Here is a 20,675-nt window from a genome sequence, read left to right as displayed (position 1 = left end):
TGATGCTTTCACCAACTTTCATTTAGTGGCTTTTCATTGTGTGATGCGTGGTCAGTGGATCGAGTCCTCACGATGCTGGTTCAACACCGATTGGATGGGAGGGACTTCCATAAGGAATTGAACCGGGGACTGCTTGCACCCAAGAAGAGCAAGCTAACCATTTGGCTAAACATGATCTTTTTTTGTTTTTACGAGATATCATCTTAGTCAGAGGTACTACATATTTGTGAAACATGTTTTCTGTGCAAGTGATGCTATTGTGGTGCATTTTGTTTCAGCGTATCCGACTTGGCAGCCGCACAGAGAAGCAAAAGAAGAAGCTGGCGGACCTGGAGGCTCAACTGGTTTTGGCATCCCCTAACCTTGTCTTCCGCGTAGGGAACCGTAGTGCCCGCGTGTACACCTTCTTCCTTTCGTCCGAGTTTGAGCGCAGTCAGTGGGTTGAAGCCATCCACAATCTGCAGGTAAGCCATTTTACCAGCCAATATACCGATCCTTAAAATGCAGCAACATTACAGACCTACTATCCTTGACAATTTCCCTGAGATCATTCTCAGCATTGTCCTTCACAACTGTAGGCTTCCCAACAAAAATCCTGTAAATTCTTCTCATCTCCCATGCATGGAATTGAAGTCTTTTATGTTAATCTACGAGGGGCATTTAAAAAATAATGGCCAATTGATTATATCAAAGAAGAAAGGAAGTGTAGCAACACTGCTTTAGTGGTTACAAACATGCACATATCTACTTTATTTCTCGGCAGGCATAGTCACCATAATTTTCCAAGGAATTTTGGTACTGTTGAATAAGCTTTTTTATACCCTCTGCATAGAAGTTCGCTGCCTGGGAGTTCATATTTTCAACACGTCAGTTTTTGCTAATCATTGACATGCAAGTCACTTTTTGGGGTGCAGGAAGACATAGTCACTAGGTGCAAGGTCCGGATTATATAGTCGGGGATGACAAAGTTCCCATTAGAACGTCTCAATCGTCTGGAGAGTGAGGGCAACAGTGTGTGGTCTAACGTTAGTGTGGATAAAAACATTTACTGAATGCAGCATTCCACATCGTCAGTTTTGCATGGCACGTCTGAGTTTTCATACAGTTTCACAGTGCACCTGCGATGCGATTGCTTTACCCCACTCCATGAAATCCACTAGAAACACACCTAGTTCGTCCCAGAACACAGTTGCCATGAATTTTTCTGCAGATGGAGTTTGCTTGAAATTTTTTGCCTTCGGTGGGTGTGGATGTACAACACCATTGCCCATAGGTGTCAACTCCATGGGGCTTGGGGAGGCTCAAGCCCCCCCCCCCAATGTTAATGATGTGGGGGCAGAGCCCCTCAAATAATTTTGCTTGAGAGGATCTAATGTATTATTTTGCTTCTCTTGTAAAGTTTACTCTGAATTGTGCAACATGAACTTAACTTTAAATACACATTTGAAATGTTCTAGACCATCAACTTGGGGGGGGGGGGGGATGACCGGAGACAGCAAAACACATGACTTATTACTATATACTATGTATATAATTATGAGTATTGTTAATAATTTTACTAAAAAGAGTTTCAAAATAACGAGGTGATATGACAATTATACCAGTATGTTGTTTAGTGAATTCTGAACAATTTGGGGTCGTAAACATGACTTTCAGGCAATATTGATATGTACGATATTTACTTATCCTCGAAATCTCTTCCTCTAGTACAAAGAATAAGGGTAAAATAATTCTAAAGTCTTTGAGTTTATTTAACACTGGCTTGCAGTAAAGTACGCAATTAAAGCTTATGAAAAGTCTGTATTGCGAAAGCGGGAACGGCTGTGATCAAAGGCATTATTGCTAAAGCACAGCGTGCTATGTGTTGTTTTATTATTGCAAAATTAATTTTAAAAAGTAAAATATTGTAGCAAGAACAAAAAAGTAAAACTAATTTTCCTGCGATTTGTGTTAGCATTTATGTAAATTTTAAATAAAACTGTTAAATATTAGTTATTTTTATGGGTACGTCAACACTAAGGTTAATTGCACCCGTCACATGTCCTTTCTTTACAAGTCTGTTGCGGACATTAACACCCACCCATGCCCTCGCCGGGACTCGAACCCGAGACCTCCGGATCAAAGCGAGTTGAGTTGACCACCCAACACATTTGGCTACTGAGGCCAGCATAAAACTGTTATGTTGGCCTGTTAATGTAAATACATAGCCTACTTTTATATAAAAATGTTAATTGTTATCTAAAAAAAAACAAATCAGCAGATACAGAAGACATAAAGAGAGTTTGAAACATTTTCTAAACATTTCTCATGTTACATTTAATTTGCATGAGGAATATAATAGCTGCTTAAAAACTGCTATACGAAGACGTAATTTTTATTTTTAAAAAAGGGAGGGAGAGAGTCATTCATTGATTTATTTCAGTGATCAGAACCCCCAATAATTTTGACAAGTCGGCGCCCCTGCCATTGCCCTATTCTTTTCTTCACTCATTACATTTGGACCATACACTTCACACAGTTCTCTCCTAAATTTCAGCAGTATTATGACCTTTGGTGTTAAGAAATCAAATGACAGACCATATTTCTCAACAGGCGGGATTGTGTTTTCACGCAGCCCTTTTAACATGCTCTAACTCACACGATAACCAACAGCTGACTAGCAAAACTGTGATTGTTAGCTCGCCAATGGACTAGTTGATGTATTGCGCAGGCACGATCCGATCACTGATGGCCCTTTCTTTTGATTGTTGATTTGTTGTTTTAAGTCCACTTTATGCACAGTAAGGCTAATCAGGACTGGACCTACAGTTTAAAGTGGGATCCGAACCACTATGTGTCTCCACCGGGAATCGAACCCGGGGCCCCTTGATTACAAGGCGACGACTCTACCACTGCGCCATCGGGGAGGTCCCCCTTTCTTTTGAAATGCACCTTGTAATATCATGAGATGAATATAGATTATGCATTTTACTAGTATGTAATCTTATCCACTCACCCTTTCCTTAATCTTTTTTATGTCCAGATATTTTTCTATTGAGTTTATAAAAACACTTGACTGGTGCTGGGCTGGCTGTTTACTACAACTTTGAACTGAAACTAATACCAGTGCCAATATTCTTACCAATTCCTTCACTTATACTGATAGCAATTTTTTAAACAATTCAGTTCAGAGTATTTTAAAATCTTTGTTTTCCTTGGAACTATATGAGGGGTTCAGAGCACAGTGGTATTACTCTACTTTTCATGGAAGTGGAATTACATGTGTAATTTAGGCTTGTGAAGTATCACCATTTCAGCACTAGAAGTAAATATAGTGGAACCCCGATTTTATGTTCTTCGATTTTACATTTTCCTGCGTTATACATTCAATCTTGATGGTCCCAACATAGCAAAATATTACAAAATTTCTCCCAGTTTTACATTTTGTTTGTTCAGCTACGTTCCCTGAAAAACTTAAAATCAAGGTTTCACTGTATCTCCTAAGTTTCAAATTCTTGCTCATAGAGGAACCACTATGTGCTCCAACAGCTGAACATAGTACTAAGTTATTTAAAAGATCCTTTTTCTCAAAACTATCTTGAATGGAGTTACGCCACTTGTGCTCTCAACCCCTCATATCATAGCAATCTACCTAAGTTTTTGTATATTTTAGATTCCCAGATTTATATTACACTCTAATTATGCATTTGTCTGTTTCAGTGTTCCCAGCTTCCTAGTCCTAGTGTGAATGTGACCATGTATGAGTTGCAGGCATGGATCACTGCCTGCAGGACATTCCTGAAGACCAACATGGGCTCATACCTCCTGCGGACAGGTCATGATGAGAGCCTCCTGCTTGGAGATCTCCATGTCACTGTCCAGGACCTCAAGGGGATGGATGCCCCTGCAGGTGAGGGAATCAATATTTTAACCCCTTAATAGTGTTATTATTATTAATTGTGTTTTTAATAATAATAATAATAATGTGGAGAGCTATTACTTGTACGTTCCACAACTAGTACTGTCACTGGCAAGATTGGGAATTCAGTGCTCGGTGCTCTGACACCAAACAGGTGCATGGTTTATCAGTTTCCCATAAATAATTCTCGTAGGTACGTATTGTATGTATTGTAGTTTATGGTTGTTGTAAGCACGGTAGCATGTTTCTTATTATTTCTCTTGTAGTGTACGGTTATTACAAGCATAAAAACACAGTTTTTCGTTGTGACGTTTCAGGAGAACACACGCTCCCTTCATCAGACATTTATTTTTAGTTTGACTAAAGATACAGTTATAACAATGGTTAACAATTTTTTATACAAAAAAGAATCTGTTATACAATGGATGTTGTCAATGTGACATTGTTGTAATATAGCAACTTAACTGTGAAAAGAAGCAGTCTGTTTTATTTTTATTTCAGATAACAATTTTATTGTTCACATTATTATTTATTTAAAAATTATTAATCCCAAATATCATTTGGCAATAATCATCATTGCTTTCACAGAGTTTCTTGATGTTTTCCGTTACATTAAATTTTAAAGATGATGGTGACTTACTCCACTTGTGAAAAAGGAAACTCCATAGTGGGTCTATGTTACCATTTTCATTATTTAATTTATTCCAGTGTTCTTCTGCAACACATGATGTTTCTTGATGTAAATGAAATATATATTTTAGAGAATGAAATATGCAGAAGCAAATTAATATGTGAAAATGAGGTGTACTTACTTACCTGCAAAACTTGTTATGGTAGCCACTGCCAACATCCTCTAGTGCGCTTGCTGTGCTATTGTTTGGCAAGCTTTTGTTGTGTATAGTAATAACATGCGTTAGGTTGTAGAAGAAATTTGGTGGAAATTGGAAAGAGAAAATTATGAATAATATCAAATTTGCTGGGAAATTTGAAGATATTGGACTTGTATATTTGATTCAGGCTAAGTGGAACATGAAAGCTGTTTGCTTGCTTTCTCCCCTCCCACAGAAGAAACATAATTAAGATTTAAAATTTTTGGTTTGGAAGCAACCAATACCTTCCCATTATCAAAGTATGAAAATTAATGAAACAATACAAACATAATCAACATAATAATCTGTCTTGAAACTTTTTGCATGATTAGTCAAAGGGACAAAAGGGAGACAATAAAATAAGACAATTTTTCTACAGCAATGATCTTCATTTTTTTGCTGTTCCCGCTGTTCTTTTCATTCAATCTCAACATTTTTATGACTTTGTATTTTCTGTAGACCAGTGGAAAATGAAATAATAATTGTTGATGAAAATTTGTGATTGAGATTTCAATGTCTTCTAACAGGAAGATTGGAAATGAAAAGGAAATTTTTCACCTGAAAAAGGGAAACTGTGCCCTCTGGCTTGCAACATTGGTCTGAACCTCATCTGCATCAATGAGGAATTTTAAATTTGAACCTGGATTGTATAAGAGATCTTTGTTATTTGACTTTTCAAATTTCTATCGAAAGTCGTGGCACCACACCTCTCTGGCACTGCCACCAAATGCCAAGATATTTTGGCCAAAATTTCCAGCAAATTTTAATTAATGATGTTACAGTACTTGTTTTTATGAAGCTGTTAATGCATAAATTGTGCTCTGTTTCAGATTTGTATGTCTGCATTGAAGTGGATTCGTACGGCCACTACTTCCGAAAGGCGAGGACCAAGATGGTGTGTCAGAGTGCAGCCCCTGTGTGGAACGAAGAGTTCATCATTGAGCTGGAGGGTTCCCAGAATTTACGTATCTTGCTCTACGAGGAGCATCCGTCCCGACCTTTTCTGCGGGGCAAATCAACCGAGAAGGTAAGAATTTGGAATTTCATGAATCATTCAAGGTATAGCTTTTCAAAGATTCATGCTGCACTGTCATCTTATGATAACCCACAGAGCAAGTGTTCAAGTCTGTTGTGTTACTCATTTCAAAAGGTATGCTCACAGTGTTGTTTCAGGCATTTCCAGGCCTTCAAAGTAACCTCCATTGTATTACGAGGGTCACTATTTATATTTTGAGCCTTGGCAACACTGATTGAAGTTAGGCGCAATTTGAAGTTTGCACAGAATCGTCTGGCATTATTGACCATAACGTACTTCAAATGTTTTGTCAATAGCTTCATTTGTGTTGTTTATGTTGCCTTGGAGATTGCACGACAACAATAAAATGGAATTAACTCGTGAACATTTTCGTGCGATGATTTTTTACGATTTTCGACGTGGATTATCAAGACAAGAGTGCATCGATCAACTTACTTCCACATTTGGCGATGAAGCCCCATACTTTGCCACTGTGAAACGCTGGTATAACGAATTTAATCGTGGCCGCCATTCGCTCACCGACGAGATTCGCGAAGGTCGTCCAAAATCAGTTGTTGTTAGAAAACATTGATGCTGTGCAAAACGTAATACCTCAAGATCGTCATGTGACATACTGTGAGATTGAGGCAACCATAGGCATTAGTTCCACCAGCATATATAAAATATTACATGATCATTTAGCTGTGAGAAAGTTGTGTTCTCGTTGGATCCCACACAATTTGACAAAAACTCAATAAGACGCTCGCGTCAATTGGTGCAAACAAATGCTCAATAAATACAATCGTGGTGCTTCAAAAGACGTATATAAGATTGTAACAGGTGACGAATCATGGATATATGCATATGAGCCGGAAAGTAAACAGCAGTCGACTGTATGGGTGTTTCAAGATGAACCCAATCCAACAAAAGTTGTTCGCGCTCGAAGCACATCGAAACAAATGGTCGCCTGTTTTTTCGGGAAAACTGGTCATGTGGCAACTGTGCCTTTAGAGGAACGTAGAACGGTCAACTCTGAATGGTACACAACAATTTGTTTGCCAGAGGTCTTGGGTCAAATACGGAAAACAAACAAACGCCGTCGGATCATTCTTCATCAAGACAATGCCAGCTGTCACACATCTCGTCTAACAACCGACTTTATGAACAGTCAAAAAATCGAATTGATGGGTCATCCGCCGTACAGTCCTGATTTGGCACCCAATGACTTCTTCTTGTTCCAGAATGTCAAGAATAAATTGTGTGGACAACGATTTTCGTCGGCAGAAGATGCCGTTGATGCGTTCAAAAACCATATTATGGAGTTGTCTCAAGAAGATTGGAAGAACTGCTTTGACAAATGGTTCGAACGAATGCAAAAGTGTATTGAGCATAAAGGATAATACTTCGAAAAACAATAAAGCAGTTTTCAATGCCAAATTCCTGTTTTTTCATTGTTAGGCTCAAAATATAAATAGTGACCCTCGTACTACCAGGGCACTGTTATTGACAATACATTTAACTATGGTTGAGCTGATACTGCCGACCTCCGAGGTGGAGTGCAGCATGCTGCGATGCCAGAGGTCCTGGGTTCGAATCCTGGTCTGGGCATGGGTGTTCTTTATGAGTGTCCCTTCATCAATTTCATCATATCATCACTCATCCTTGCAATTAGCCAAAAGTGGCAGAAATCAAAATAAAAATAACCAACACTGACGTATAAATATTGGCGGATGCCATTGATACCTATCAGAAAGTATCAGTTCGAATTTAATCCTTATGTCAGCTGATACTTTCGGAGAGACTATATATCCTGAAAATTATGAAAAATGCATCATTTTTGCAACAACATTGTAGGGAGAAATAGATTTTTGATTAAAATTATTACCTTATGTGAAGTTATGAATATTTTAAACCAAACCTCGGGTAGATTGTTACGATATTATTCCAATGGATAACTTAAATCTTAAAATTTGTAATATTGTAAACTACTGTGAATTGTTACAATTTTCAAGTATCTGTATCGATGGGCATCAAAATGATTATTAGCAGTGGTATTGATTTAAATTGTTAACCAGCTCAGTCCTAGAGCTAACTGTAATTCCAACACTTTGTTGGTCGTTTTTTTTGTTAATATTAACATACAATTGTTATGCCCTGATTTTGTAAAGTAATAGCCTAAACATGTAGTTTCGATTTGAAATGCAAACACATTGTAGTTACCAGATCACATACATTATTAAAGAAGATAATGAACCATTTATATTCTATGTGTATAATTTGCAATTTTATATCAGATCAGTAGAATACCAGGATTGGCATGGGAAAATTTTAAATCGATACTTTATTGGCATTGGTAAAACTTCCATAATGGTTCCTGATTTGTAATTATTTTGTGTTTTGTGGTGTTAATGAATATACATTTCTGTGTCTGCAGCTCAGTCGTTCGTGGCTGAATGACAAGCCGATATTCAAGGAGGTGAACCTGCAGAATTGTGTTCTTGGAGTGTGCCTGAAATTCCTTCCAAGTGAAGTGACACTAAGGAGAGTTCCTACGGCCAAAGCAGTTGGGCTCTTCGGTGCCAAAATACATCAAGTTTGCAAGTAAGTGCAAGGAATATGTGAGGATCCATGCTGTGTACCAGTGGCATAGCATTATAGTACGCCCATACTCCCGGCATTCCCTGATTTATATTTGAATTTAGAAAGAAAAAAAGTGTGAATGCTGTAAATAAAAAGTATAATTATTATAAATAAATTATATATATGTTTGAGCTTTCTGGCGTTACAATAGCTATTTTTTGCAATCCGCCTACAGCGGTCCACCAACAGCTCTCATTCTAGCATTTTTTCTATGCTTGTATCTGAACATCACATGCGAAAGGCGTACAGAGGGATCTGATTGGTTCTAGAGTTCATGTGACCCTTCCTGCTGTCTGATTCATACGACAGCTGTAGAATTCCTACTCGGTTCTTCCTGCTTGTGCGATGCTCATCGATAAGGTTATGCTACAATACACACAAAATTGACTGACGTAACTTTACCAAACTCAAATATACCACGCTTTGTATAATTTATTGCACGAACAGTGATGTGCATTAAAAACTGAAAGAACAACACAGTTTTCATCAAACAGTTGGTAAAGTCCTCGCGGTAGAAGTTCAGCCTGTGGCTGGCTGCTCTAACACTTAACCTGCAAAACTACTTTTTACATAATTTTTTTCGTTAATATCTAACTGCTCCATATTTTGTGTCAATGGTAATGTTTTAGCATTCGTTTCAAGACTCTTTAACATGGAATGATCTCTAGACATAATTATTTTTAAATGTTTATCAGCATTCTCAAGATGCAACTTGAAGTAAGACAACAGTGGTCTGCATTACTAATCGGCACTGTTACTTCAGTAGAATACGTATTATAGTTGGATCATCCACCCACCTTCACGTCAGAGTTTTTTGCACAGTGTGATAAGACACCAGAGGTCCCTGGTTCGAATTCCAACCTGGGCATGGGTATTCTTTGCGAGTGTTCCTTCATTAATATCATAATAGCCGGGCCCTGTGGCAGAGTGGTTAGCACATCATGCTACAATGCAAAGTGTCCTGGGTTCGAATCCTGACCTGGACATGGATGTTTGTGAGTGTGTTTTCATCAGTCTCATCATATTATCACTCAAATTAGCCAAAAGTGGCACAAAAAGTGAAGTAAAATAAAGCAAATCAATCAATCAATCAATCAATAGTTGGATCATCCACAACAATAACGTCTACTGTTCTAGAAGTGCTTTTGATTGAGATAGGTTTTTTAATAGCTTGTGTCATGCTGAAAGGTTTCTTTGATTATCGGGGTTTACTGAAAAAAACAAAATATAGTTTTGCTATGCATGTGTTCTGTGTGCAGCAAAAGACTCCGAATGGTGTATGGTGTTTCTGACTTGAGCAACCTAATTAAAAAAGGTATAAAACACCAGTATTCCAAACATTCGTTACATAGTGAGGCATCTCATTTGCTAGCTAAAACACACGTGAATCATTCTTTATCGGAACCCGGCCAACTTCAGGCCATAAACTCAATGAGATTGTGTTTTCAAATAGACAATGCATGTGGCGACTAATTCCATAAGTAAACTATTAAGCCAAAAATGGCCTATCATTCCTTTGGACTCGGCGTTCCCACCCAAAATGCCCATGCTATGTCACTGCTGTGTACATACAAGAATTACATCATAATTATTGAGCACAATTCATGTTATGGAACTTAGATGCAGCACAAAATGAATTTACATATCCATGTATCTGTTTATTCCATTTGGTGGTCACCAAAGTGATCAAATGAAATAAACTGTCTTGCAGATATGTAAGTACAATTTGTGTGTGTGCGTGTATTAATTGAGCACAAGCTATTAAAGTCGTGTAAACTGTCGACATAGTTTCCAGTGTAGCATCACACCATTTTTACTGTGGTTGAGATCAAGAATGTGTATGCACCTACCTACACACAACCCTTTGTGCCTTCATGGCAGAGTGCAATGCACAGTGGTGACCTTTTTAATGTATTTAAGATTAAAATGATGCTAGCTAGTGGGCTAGTTACAGTGGGTTATTTTTGGTTGAGTGTAAGCTTCAGTAAGTCAAGCTGCAAGCAAGATATTGTAAGTCAGGAGTCTCTTGTTAGAGTAATGGCACCATGTGTTCAAGTTCTGGTTGAGCCTGAATTTGTCACCTAAATTTCTATGAAGTACATTTCTTGTGTGTACGATATCTATGCTGGGAGATATGAGGCACTTGCATAGGTTAATTGGATTGGATTGATTTGTTGTTTTAAGTCCACTTTATGCACAGTAAGGCTAATCGGGACTGGACCTACAGTTTAAAGTGGGATCCGAACCACTATGTGCCTCCACCGGGAATCGAATCCAGGGCCCCTTGATTACAAGGTGACGATGCCACCACTGCGCCATCAGGGAGGCCATAGGTTAATTGGGTCAGGACCTGTAGTTTCAAGTGGGATCGGAACCACTTTAAGTGTGCAGGGTGGCTACTCACTGGGAATTGCTTGAATTCTGGGAATTATGATCAGATTATTGTCTCCGGGAATTATATGTGAATTCTGTGTGAATTTTTCTGTAGACGTGAAAAATTGCAACTTATTTTTTTTTGCAATCTCTTTGAATTTATATATATATTTGTAAATTCTATGGGGCAAGTTTTTCACACTTTATCGAGGAAGGAAAAGCAAGTTGAGAGAAAAATAAACAGAATTCTCTCAATCTGTTTACTTCTGCCCTTTGTAGAAGAATCTATGTGACAAATGGAAGATTACTGCACGATAAGATATCTTGAAGTTGAATAAGTAAATTTGAGTTTGAAATACTTATACAATTAACATTTTTTCAGAGATTAGTATATCCTGTAGATGCATTTCGAGTCTGAGTATGTGAAATAGCAAATGTAAACTCCATACTTAAAATTAAATATTTTAAATAAATATGCCATTTAATTTGAATGGAATTAGAATATTTGGATACCTTGGAATCACAGACTCTCTATAATTTTAATATATTTGCGTGCGGGTGGTGAGAGGCGGTAGTACGTAAGATTGAAAAAGAGAAAACATCTGCTTGTACCTTGAATTTTGTTATTAGTTCACCTTGAAAACCAGGAATTATACTTGAATTTTATCATGGTCCTAGAGTGGCCACAGCGGTGTGCTTCTACTTCCATCATGGTGCATTTGTTGGCTAGACACATGAAATTAAACATGATTTTTTAAATTATTTTTTTTATTACCTATTTGTGTGTGGAATGAGAAAATCTTTAACAAAAAATGAAGTTCAATGGAAACGACTGCCATGTTATATACTGGAGACAAGAAGGTAGGGATGGAAATGCTTCTAAGTAGCACTCGGAGAAGATTTCAAGAACAACAATATCTGGAACTAAGGAAATCATGTTGTTATATCTGCAAGAAGTTTGCACTTTCTGAAGTATGCCATCTGATAAGTGTACAAAAGAAACATTCTTATCTTTAATCGCAAGTTAATAAACTGTGCAAAAGAGGTGTTGTGTTAATTGCTTGTTATGAAATGTAGTGGAAAGAAGAAAATGGGGAGGGGGGGATAATTTTTCTTCCTTAATTCAAAGTCCAGGTTCAAGGCATTTGAGTGCCTGGGGCACTCCAGTAAATATGGTAATATGTAATACCAGTTTTGCATTCTTCAAGGGAACGCAACAAAGAATCCAAATGCAATTAATTGTCATTATACAGTAGCCCTAGTTGTAGGGATGCAGCAGTGCATGTATGTACTAATACACCTGTATGTTTGTTTTTCAGGAGACAGAAGCGTGACATTCCATTTATAATCACAAGTTGTATTCGAGAGGTCGAGCGACGAGGCATGAACGAGGTTGGAATCTACAGGGTGTCCGGTTCAGCTTCAGATTTGACACGACTAAAGAAATCCTTTGAGACAAGTAAGTGTTTTTCATGTCTAGTGGATAGTAATAGTATCATAACAAGGTGATATTATTCTGACAGGTAGACCATCAGAAAGTCGGCAAGTGTGTACTTATCAGTGTCTCCATGTTAGACTGTTGTGGCATTCATGGAAGACATTGTTCAAAATGACTGGTCGCAAGTTTCAATTTTTGGCAGTGGAACGAGTAACAGGAACTCATTACTTTTTTTCTTGTATGTATAGCGTGCATTGTAGAATTATTCCTCTTATGGTTTATAGTTGTTATACGCATTGAAACATGCTTTTTGATATGTATAAATATCTCAAGAAGGGAATGTGTGTTCTTCTGAAATGTTACTTCAATATATATAGTTCATATGCTTGTAACAGCAAGAAACTACAGAGGAATGTTGAAATTAGTACCTCAACCTAAGTTACTTTATTGAATATTTACTAACAAAATTAAGAGTTACTTTTGAGGTTTTTATTTTCTTTACATTTTCTCGTAGGAGAATTTATCTCAGCCAGATTTCTGCAATATCTTGAACAAAATGTTCTTTGGATGAGTTGATCTTTATTACAACACAGTCAATGGATTTCTTGAGTAAATTGACTTTTTCTTCTTCTAATAGTGCCTGTAATGAGATGGAATGTCACCATTGTACTTCGTGTGAAAGCTCTATCAATTCTATCCTAAGTAAAACAAGCCTCAATTCTCTACAAGTAGTCCTCATTCTGTTTTTTTTAAAAAAAAAACATAAAAAAAAAGCTTCCATTTAAAATTCATTTCAAGTAAAAAATAAAACCAGCATTTGACAAACATCCATTATTCGTATTACATTGTAACTTGAGTATATCATACCCTGAGAAAGAAGTTGAATAAAAGTACAAGAGAACATTCATCAACACTACATTGCAGTGCATTCAAGGTCCCTGTGAATAGTAACCATGGCAAAAACTCATCTCTGAAGCTGAGAGAATTCAGAAGAAAAAGTATCAGTGAAATGGTTTGCAATTTTGTTAATATACCAGTATGAGTGTATTGGCCAGTACGAATAGTTCCATATAGATCTGTCCCATTCCTAAGAGCTAATATAATTTTTTTAAGTTACTCTTGTGTATTCTGTGGGCAGTTTTATTGCATTATATCCGGATTGAAAATTATAGGGCATGGAAACCAATTTTTAATCATGCTGTATTGAACAGGCCTTCTACCTGTCTTCTCTCATGATTTTAGCACTGTAATTGGCTACTCTCCCCTAGCTCCTACCCTAATTGTTAACACTCGTGCCTTTTGTGTCTGAGTTCTATTCCCGGTGGGAGCTCCAAAAGTTCAGTGATGATCCAATATTGGTCATAAGTGTGGAGCTACTTGAAAGCAACAGTAGCAAACTGTTCTGAACAGTGCAATGGTGCTTCGTGCACTGAACCACTGTCACCCAATGAAAAACCACTTGGTAAGCCTTGCTCCTTAATGGGCTGTTTTGCACCATGGGTTTTAAATGGTCTGTGTACATTTCAGATTCCTACGAGGCAGAGCAGCTGCTGAAAGAAGTGGACATCCACTCTGTGACAGGAATCCTCAAGCTGTACCTGAGAGAGCTCCCGGAAGCCCTGTTCACTGATTCCCTCTACTCAGAGTTCTTCCAGGCTTTCAACAGCCATGATGGGAGCAGGGACCGCCTGCTGCTTGACTGCTTCTCTCGTCTTCCACAGCAGAACAGGAGCATCATAGAGTTCCTTCTGGCTCATATGATTAGGTAAGTATCTTTAGGGCTTTGGTTTTTAGGAGAACCTTCATTTTATATTTGTAAGGCAATCAAGATGAGAAAGCATAAAATCTGGGGGGATTTTGTAACTAAACTAACTCTCTAGCCTTCTTAAACCCGAAGGTTTATGGCTGCAGCAACACAAGCCTTCCATCTGTACCTATCCTGAGCAACATCAATCAATTCTTCTCCATCCTTACCGATTTCGTTTAGGTCCATCTCAATGTTATCCCTCAATCTTAAACTTGGCCTTCTTACAGGTCTCTTACCATCAGGTTTCCCAACAAGAATCTTATAAACTCTTCTTTCCTCTGCCATTTGTGCCACATGGCCTACCCACCTAAGTCTTCTTGATTTAATTATTCTAATAATATCTGGGCATGAATACAAATTATGCCGTTCTAAATTATGTAACCTCCACTCACCTGTCACCTCGTACCTTTTAGGTCCAAATGTTTTTTCTAAGGATTTTATTTTCAGATACTCTTGATTTATGTCCTCTTTTACAAGGGTCGTTCAAGGTTGATCGGGATTTTTGTACGTAAAAAATCGATGAATGGCCGGATCATGATGAAACGTGCAGGTGACGTAATGTATTCCTTCGCGAGTAACTAGTGCCCGGCATGACATATTTCGCGCATGCGCAGCAGTTGCAGCGAACATGGCGGCAAGCAGTGTGTCTGTGGCTGTGGAGCAGCGGTGTTTAATCAAATTTCTCGTGAAGGAGAAAGTGAAACCAGCTGAGATTTTCAGACGATTGCAAGTACAGTATGGTGAACAAACGATGTCGCGGACAAGAGTGTACGAATGGTGTGAGCAGTTTCGCGAAGGACGGGAGCTGGTGACAAATGAAGCGCATGGACACATTCGCCCGACTGCAGTCACACCAGTGAATATCGCACGTGTTGAGCAAATGATTCTTGAGAACCGGCGAGTAACAGTGCGGGATATTGCTGCCGAGGTGAATATCAGTGTCTGGGAGTGTTGAGACAATCATTCACGACCACTTACGCTTCCGCAAAATCTGTGCAAGGTGGGTTCCCCGCCAGCTGACATTCGATCAGAAGTGGACACGCAGGACGGTCTGTGAACAGCTTCTGAATCGGTTTCGAGCAGAAGGTGATGAATTGTTGCAATCCATCATCACATGTGATGAAACATGGTTGCACAATTCAACCCCAGAGACCAAAAGACGCAGCATGGAGTGGCGGCATAAAGGTTCCCCGCCCCCCAAGAAAAGCAAAACGCAGCCGTCCGCTGGAAAGATCATGGCAAGTGTCTTCTGGGACATGAAGGGCGTTATCCATGTGGATTTTCTGGACAAAGGGAGCATGATTAATGCCCAGTATTACTCCACATTGTTGAGTGGTGCTGTACGAAAGTCCATTCGCAAGAAAAGACCTGGGATGTTGTCTGGAAATGTCATTCTTCTCCATGACAATGCCCGCCCTCACACGGCCAATGTGACAACAACAACTCTGGCCGACATGCGCTGGGAAGTTCTGCCCCATCCCCCCTACAGTCCGGATTTAGCCCCCAGTGATTATCATTTGTTTGCACCCCTTAAAGACCATCTGGGAGGGAAGAAATTCACGACAGACGAAGCTCTGCGGAGCGATGTCCTCCAGTGGCTACGACAACAACCAAGTTCTTTCTACGCCAAAGGAATTCGGAAGCTGCCAGAACGATGGCAACGGTGCCTCGGCGCACACGGAGAATACTTTGAAAAACTGACATAGTTTGGTGTTTCTTCTGCTACCTATTTCCTCTGCAGAAATAAAAGTCCCGGTCAACCTTGAACGACTCTTGTAATGTAATGGACCAAGTTTCACATCCATGTAATATTACAGGCAAAATTACTGTTTTGTATATTTTAACTTTTAGTGTCTTTGATATTATACGAGAAGGTACAAGTTTATGAAGAAAAAAGTAAATTTTGTAACATATTGCTCTTTCAGGCAAGAAAATTGTGCACATTCTTGATTTTAGCTCAAGTCTGTAAAATCAATCCTTACCTTGCATATTTATGTTTCATCCACATACTTTCAGGATAAACCAACATGAACACCACAACAAGATGTCTCTGCACAATCTGGCAACAGTGTATGGTCCCACGTTGCTGAAACCTGGTTTGCGCCAAGAGGGCTCGAAGCACCGAGATCCACTGGCAGCCGGGACGGTTGACGTGATGGCACAGGCAGGAATCCTGTACTCCTTCCTGCACTTCCAGGAACGTGGAGAGCTGAGCAAACTAGTTGCCTCTAGTAACTAGGTTAGGTTGTGAGTAGCAGACAGCTAGAAGTATACAAGACTGGTCCAATGACAAACAGAGGAAACTGTCACTCATAAAGGGAAAATATTCTCGGAGTGACGGTTTATACTGTATTACCCTTTCCCACTTTATTAGGAATAGTCATTTTATCCGGTAATAGTAAACGTGTTAATTTTTGTTAATTTGTTCTTTTTTTAATCAGCCTTTTAATTGTATTTGAGTAGAAATTTGTTGATTTTGAAGAATTTTAATTTCATGATTTCATGATTTTGTAATTTAATCTTAAATGTGTAGCTTTCTTTTTTTTTGCGTTACATGCAGTTGTTATTGTTTCTAATTTTAATGTACACTGAAGCAAGGAATAGATTATGCATATTTAGAACGATATGAGAACAGTTTATGGTGGTATCCACGCCTTTATAAGCTGCTTAACCCAATTGCCTTAAATTGGTCAATGTTGCCAAGTGATAGGGAAAAAAAAACATTGCTTATTGCCTTAAAAATTCTCAGGATTGCAGGTTGTTGGATTTTCAGATCAAATGCTGTTCTTTTTTTTTTTTTACTAGTCCAAACTGACTGAAGTAGATTTTTCATAATTGTAAGCTCCCTGTATTGTATTAACACATTTGTGTAGCTGTTTCTGTAATATTCTGGTGGTTGTGACTGGAATGTTAAATCACAAATACATCAATATGGATCCTTTGCAGTAACCATAATTCTTTCACTTGTTTGACTCACTGAATTTGGAAATTGTGTGTGTATTATGCACACATTTGAAATTAGCAGGACCAAGAAATTATCCAAAACAGTTTAATCTAGGCCTGTGATGACTGACAGGTCTTTTAGACCTGGTTTTTTAACTTTTAAGGTTTGAGAGAATGAATGGTGGGATTTGGTGAAATTATTGTGGGAGATACGTTACAGTATTCATTGAACGTTGGCGTTTTAGGTTCAACAACTCTTAAACTGTTTCTACAATAAGCAATCAGATGATTTGGTAACTGAAACTCATTCTGTACAGGACTGTAGGCTTCTTTCCACTGCTTCATCTTATGTCCGTGGCCTACCTGATGATTTTCTTTTATCCACCACTACCCATCACCAAGAATTGTGGAACCAAGGAATACTATTGTACTAGTCTGGCGGAACCTTTGAATTCTGGCATCTAAATTGCCTTTGCACCAGAATTTGGGTTTTGCGAGCAATAGTACACAAGCAGCTTTCTCTTGCACAGTGTACATTTCACTACAATGCACAAATTCGCACTGCAACTTTCTGCAGACGTTTGCATAGTTTCGTGCAGGAACTGTTGAACCTTATACAATTACTTTCAAAGCATACCATGTAACATATCTTCCACAATATCCTCACAAAACCCCACCATTCATTCTAGGAAACCCGGTGTGTTTAATATTTTTCTACTAGAAATAAATGAGCTCTATTTCTGTGTCTTCAACAATTGTCAGAACCTTCAAAAGCATGTACCATATTATTTTATTGTTTTTTATTAGAAAAACATATACCACATTGTTGATGAAGCAACGTAACATACTCAGTCCCAATCTGATGAAGCATTACAGTGCTGGGTTTGATAGCATAAATGCTTAATGCTCTCAGCAGTCTTCCTAACTAAAGCTAAAACAAGCAATCATGGTTTTACAGTGTTGTGTTTTCTATACAGTTGAACAATGCTTAAGTTGTTGATATTACTTCTTAGTAAATAAATCTTCTTAGAATAACTATTAAACTTCAAAATTAAAACAATAAGAACGTTTAATACAGATGAACCCACATTTTACATTTCTCCCCCTATTTTTTTTTACCGTGCTCCCCCGAAAATCGTAAACTTGAGGTTCCACTGTATCTTAACAAAATAATCAGGGTTGTGCTTTTTATTGTGTTTATTATGCATCTTTTCTTCTAAGTACTTCTATTCTAATTACATAAGTTTTCTTGATCTGTAATCATCTCGAGTTCCTGCACAAGTACTATAAGTATCTTCAACATCATATCTTCGTATCTTGTAGTTAAAATACAATTAGTACTGTACTTGTTGATAAATTTTGTATATTATTAAGCAGCTCAAAATCTATTTTTTTTACATTTCATTGCTTTTTTTTTTTAATAAATTTGCCACTTTAACAGTTATTCTAAAAAGCTTTTTGTAACAAGTATTATTAACCTGTGTTGAAAACACATCATTGTAAAACCATGCAAACTGATGAAGATTAGGAAGTAAAGCTGAAACATTGCAAAATATAACTTTTTTTTCTTGTATTGAAATAAAACATTAGTGTACATTATCAGGGAGACCCGAGTGTTCCGTGTATTTGTTGTATTTTTTATACATTAACCCAAAGTGAGGCAGTTCAATCTGCTGTTAATTGACTCACCTCTATGCAGCTAGCTTGCACATGTGAAAATCTTTCTTTTTTTGTCAATTCCTGCTCCTTGATCCTAACTAAAACTATTTCTGAGAACTTATGGAGAAAAATATGTAATATATAAGTTTTTGTGGATTTTTATATATTACACAGGTATTATGAGAGTTATTAGTATTATTGAGACAGTAAAATTCGGTTAGATCCAGTAAAGTACTTCCAGTGTAATATTAATACATTTTTCAAGCTTCCACATGACATTTTACACTAATGACTTCCACTAGTATTGCATTGCATGTTTCTGTAGTATGTGTGTTTTAAAGATGCAAGAACTTCCTCAAAGAAATATGTAAAAGAAACGAACATTGACCAATGCATAGTTAATACCTAGGGTCATGCATATTTCGTTTTTAACGAAAAAACAAAATGTGAAATAACAGATTGTAATGTTAATTTTTAATGTTTCTGAAAGGTGTGAGGTGCATTTTCCTACCCTGTTTTGTCACGAAATGTTGCGAAATGAATGGCAAAATGCGAAATAGACTCTGAAACGTGAAATTTAGAGTTTATTTACCGATGCGACACTTTCTGATATCAAATTATCCTGGGAGGTATGCAATTCACAGAAATTGATTGATTCTGCTGTAAACATTTGAGAAGCTAGAATGGACCCCTTTATACAGGAATAAACTTAATACTCTGGTAGCTACTTAAATGTGCTATTAGAAGGGATATGCTTATTTTGGGTAGTAAGTGCAGTTGTTAAATCAAATTTTTAATTATATTCACGTTTTTAAAACTAAAATGTCATTTTATATACCACTTTTTCACCGCTATAACAGCAAAATTTTATTTTATTTACCACTTTTGAACCCGAAATTTTGCTTTGTTATTTACCAAAAATATGTGCCTCTATTAATACTACTATGGTGTTTAATATATACATTGTGCTCTAATGACAATCATAAAGAAAGTAATTTTTTTCTGGACTTAGATTTTGCGATGAGACTAAAGCGCATAATGAATTGAGGACAGTTTTCTCTGCTTCTTTTGCATTGCGCTCGGATGTTATTATTCCAGGTGTTCTACTTTGTTATTTGACTTCCAATGCATCTGTTCAAGTTTACTGTGCTTGCAAAATTGTTATTTTCTTAATGTGTTTGCAAAATGATCTGTGAAAAAATATTTTGAGCTGAGAGTAGCAATCTGTAGCAGTTTATTGTTTTAAATTTTAGAGAGCTTTTTCAGAAGTCTGGCAGTTGAACAATTTATCAAAGAGGTTAATCAGACTTTTTATGGAAATATAAGTAGTACAAGTAAGATTATTAATTTTCTCCCAAATTGTTCCGATTACTTGGTGGTTGTGTTTAAATGAGTACTGATGGCCTTTTTGATGTTCGCTCCTGGTATATCTTATACCTGCACACAAACGAAGGCCTCATTTATTGTCATTTTGGTAATAAGTTTGCCTTTAAATCCCTTCAGGGTGAAGTCTTTGACATCCAGCAATGTCAATACCTTTTACATAACATGCATTCATGTAATATAGCAGAAGTAAGATTTGCGTATTTTGATAACCTTTTATATTTCCCTTTTTTCATGTAACTTGCAATGTTTTGTGTTCTTTTCTATGCTTAAATTCTAACCATATCACTTATTAAAATGGCAAGTAATCAGATTATACATAAAAAGTTAAAATGGAAGCAGCATGGTTCAAATCCAAGTTGGGAGCACGTGTTGTTCCTTGAAACCAAGCAATACAGATGTCACTATAATGAACGCAACTCCAACTGGCGGCTAGGAAACAGTGAATCAGCGATAGTTGAATTTTCTTCGACGGAGATCGGGCATTTTCGAGTCCCTAGGTACCGAACGTTGTTCGTGGGAGAAAACAAATGAGCTTTCGGTACTGTAAAGCGAGAAAGAGTCTTCTCAGGCAACGGTATTGTCGGCAGCAGAAATCAGCAGGGGTTAATGGTGCAACTGCACACGTGGTCCTGACTGATGAAGTTTCT

The 20,675-nt window shown here is 37.6% G+C and overlaps 1 protein-coding gene across 1 annotated transcript in view; it reads left to right on the top strand.

Annotated features, from left to right (window-relative positions):
- RhoGAP1A (Rho GTPase activating protein at 1A) overlaps positions 1-20,450 on the top strand; it is a 46,820-nt gene extending 26,370 nt beyond the window's left edge. The window contains exons 10-16 of the mRNA XM_083123549.1: positions 279-464; positions 3,700-3,889; positions 5,598-5,794; positions 8,217-8,383; positions 12,115-12,254; positions 13,761-13,998; positions 16,057-20,450. Coding sequence (XP_082979675.1) covers positions 279-464; positions 3,700-3,889; positions 5,598-5,794; positions 8,217-8,383; positions 12,115-12,254; positions 13,761-13,998; positions 16,057-16,279 — 1,341 coding nt within the window. The 3' untranslated portion in view covers positions 16,280-20,450. The remainder of the gene's footprint in view (positions 1-278; positions 465-3,699; positions 3,890-5,597; positions 5,795-8,216; positions 8,384-12,114; positions 12,255-13,760; positions 13,999-16,056) is intronic.
- The last annotated feature ends 225 nt before the right edge of the window (positions 20,451-20,675 follow it).

The sequence above is a fragment of the Lepisma saccharinum genome, chromosome 6 (genome assembly GCF_977018435.1).
Source record: "Lepisma saccharinum chromosome 6, izLepSacc3.1, whole genome shotgun sequence".
NCBI lineage: Eukaryota > Metazoa > Arthropoda > Insecta > Zygentoma > Lepismatidae > Lepisma > Lepisma saccharinum.
The sequence above is the reverse complement of the archived record's forward strand: the minus strand, read 5'-3'. Positions and strand labels throughout refer to the sequence as shown.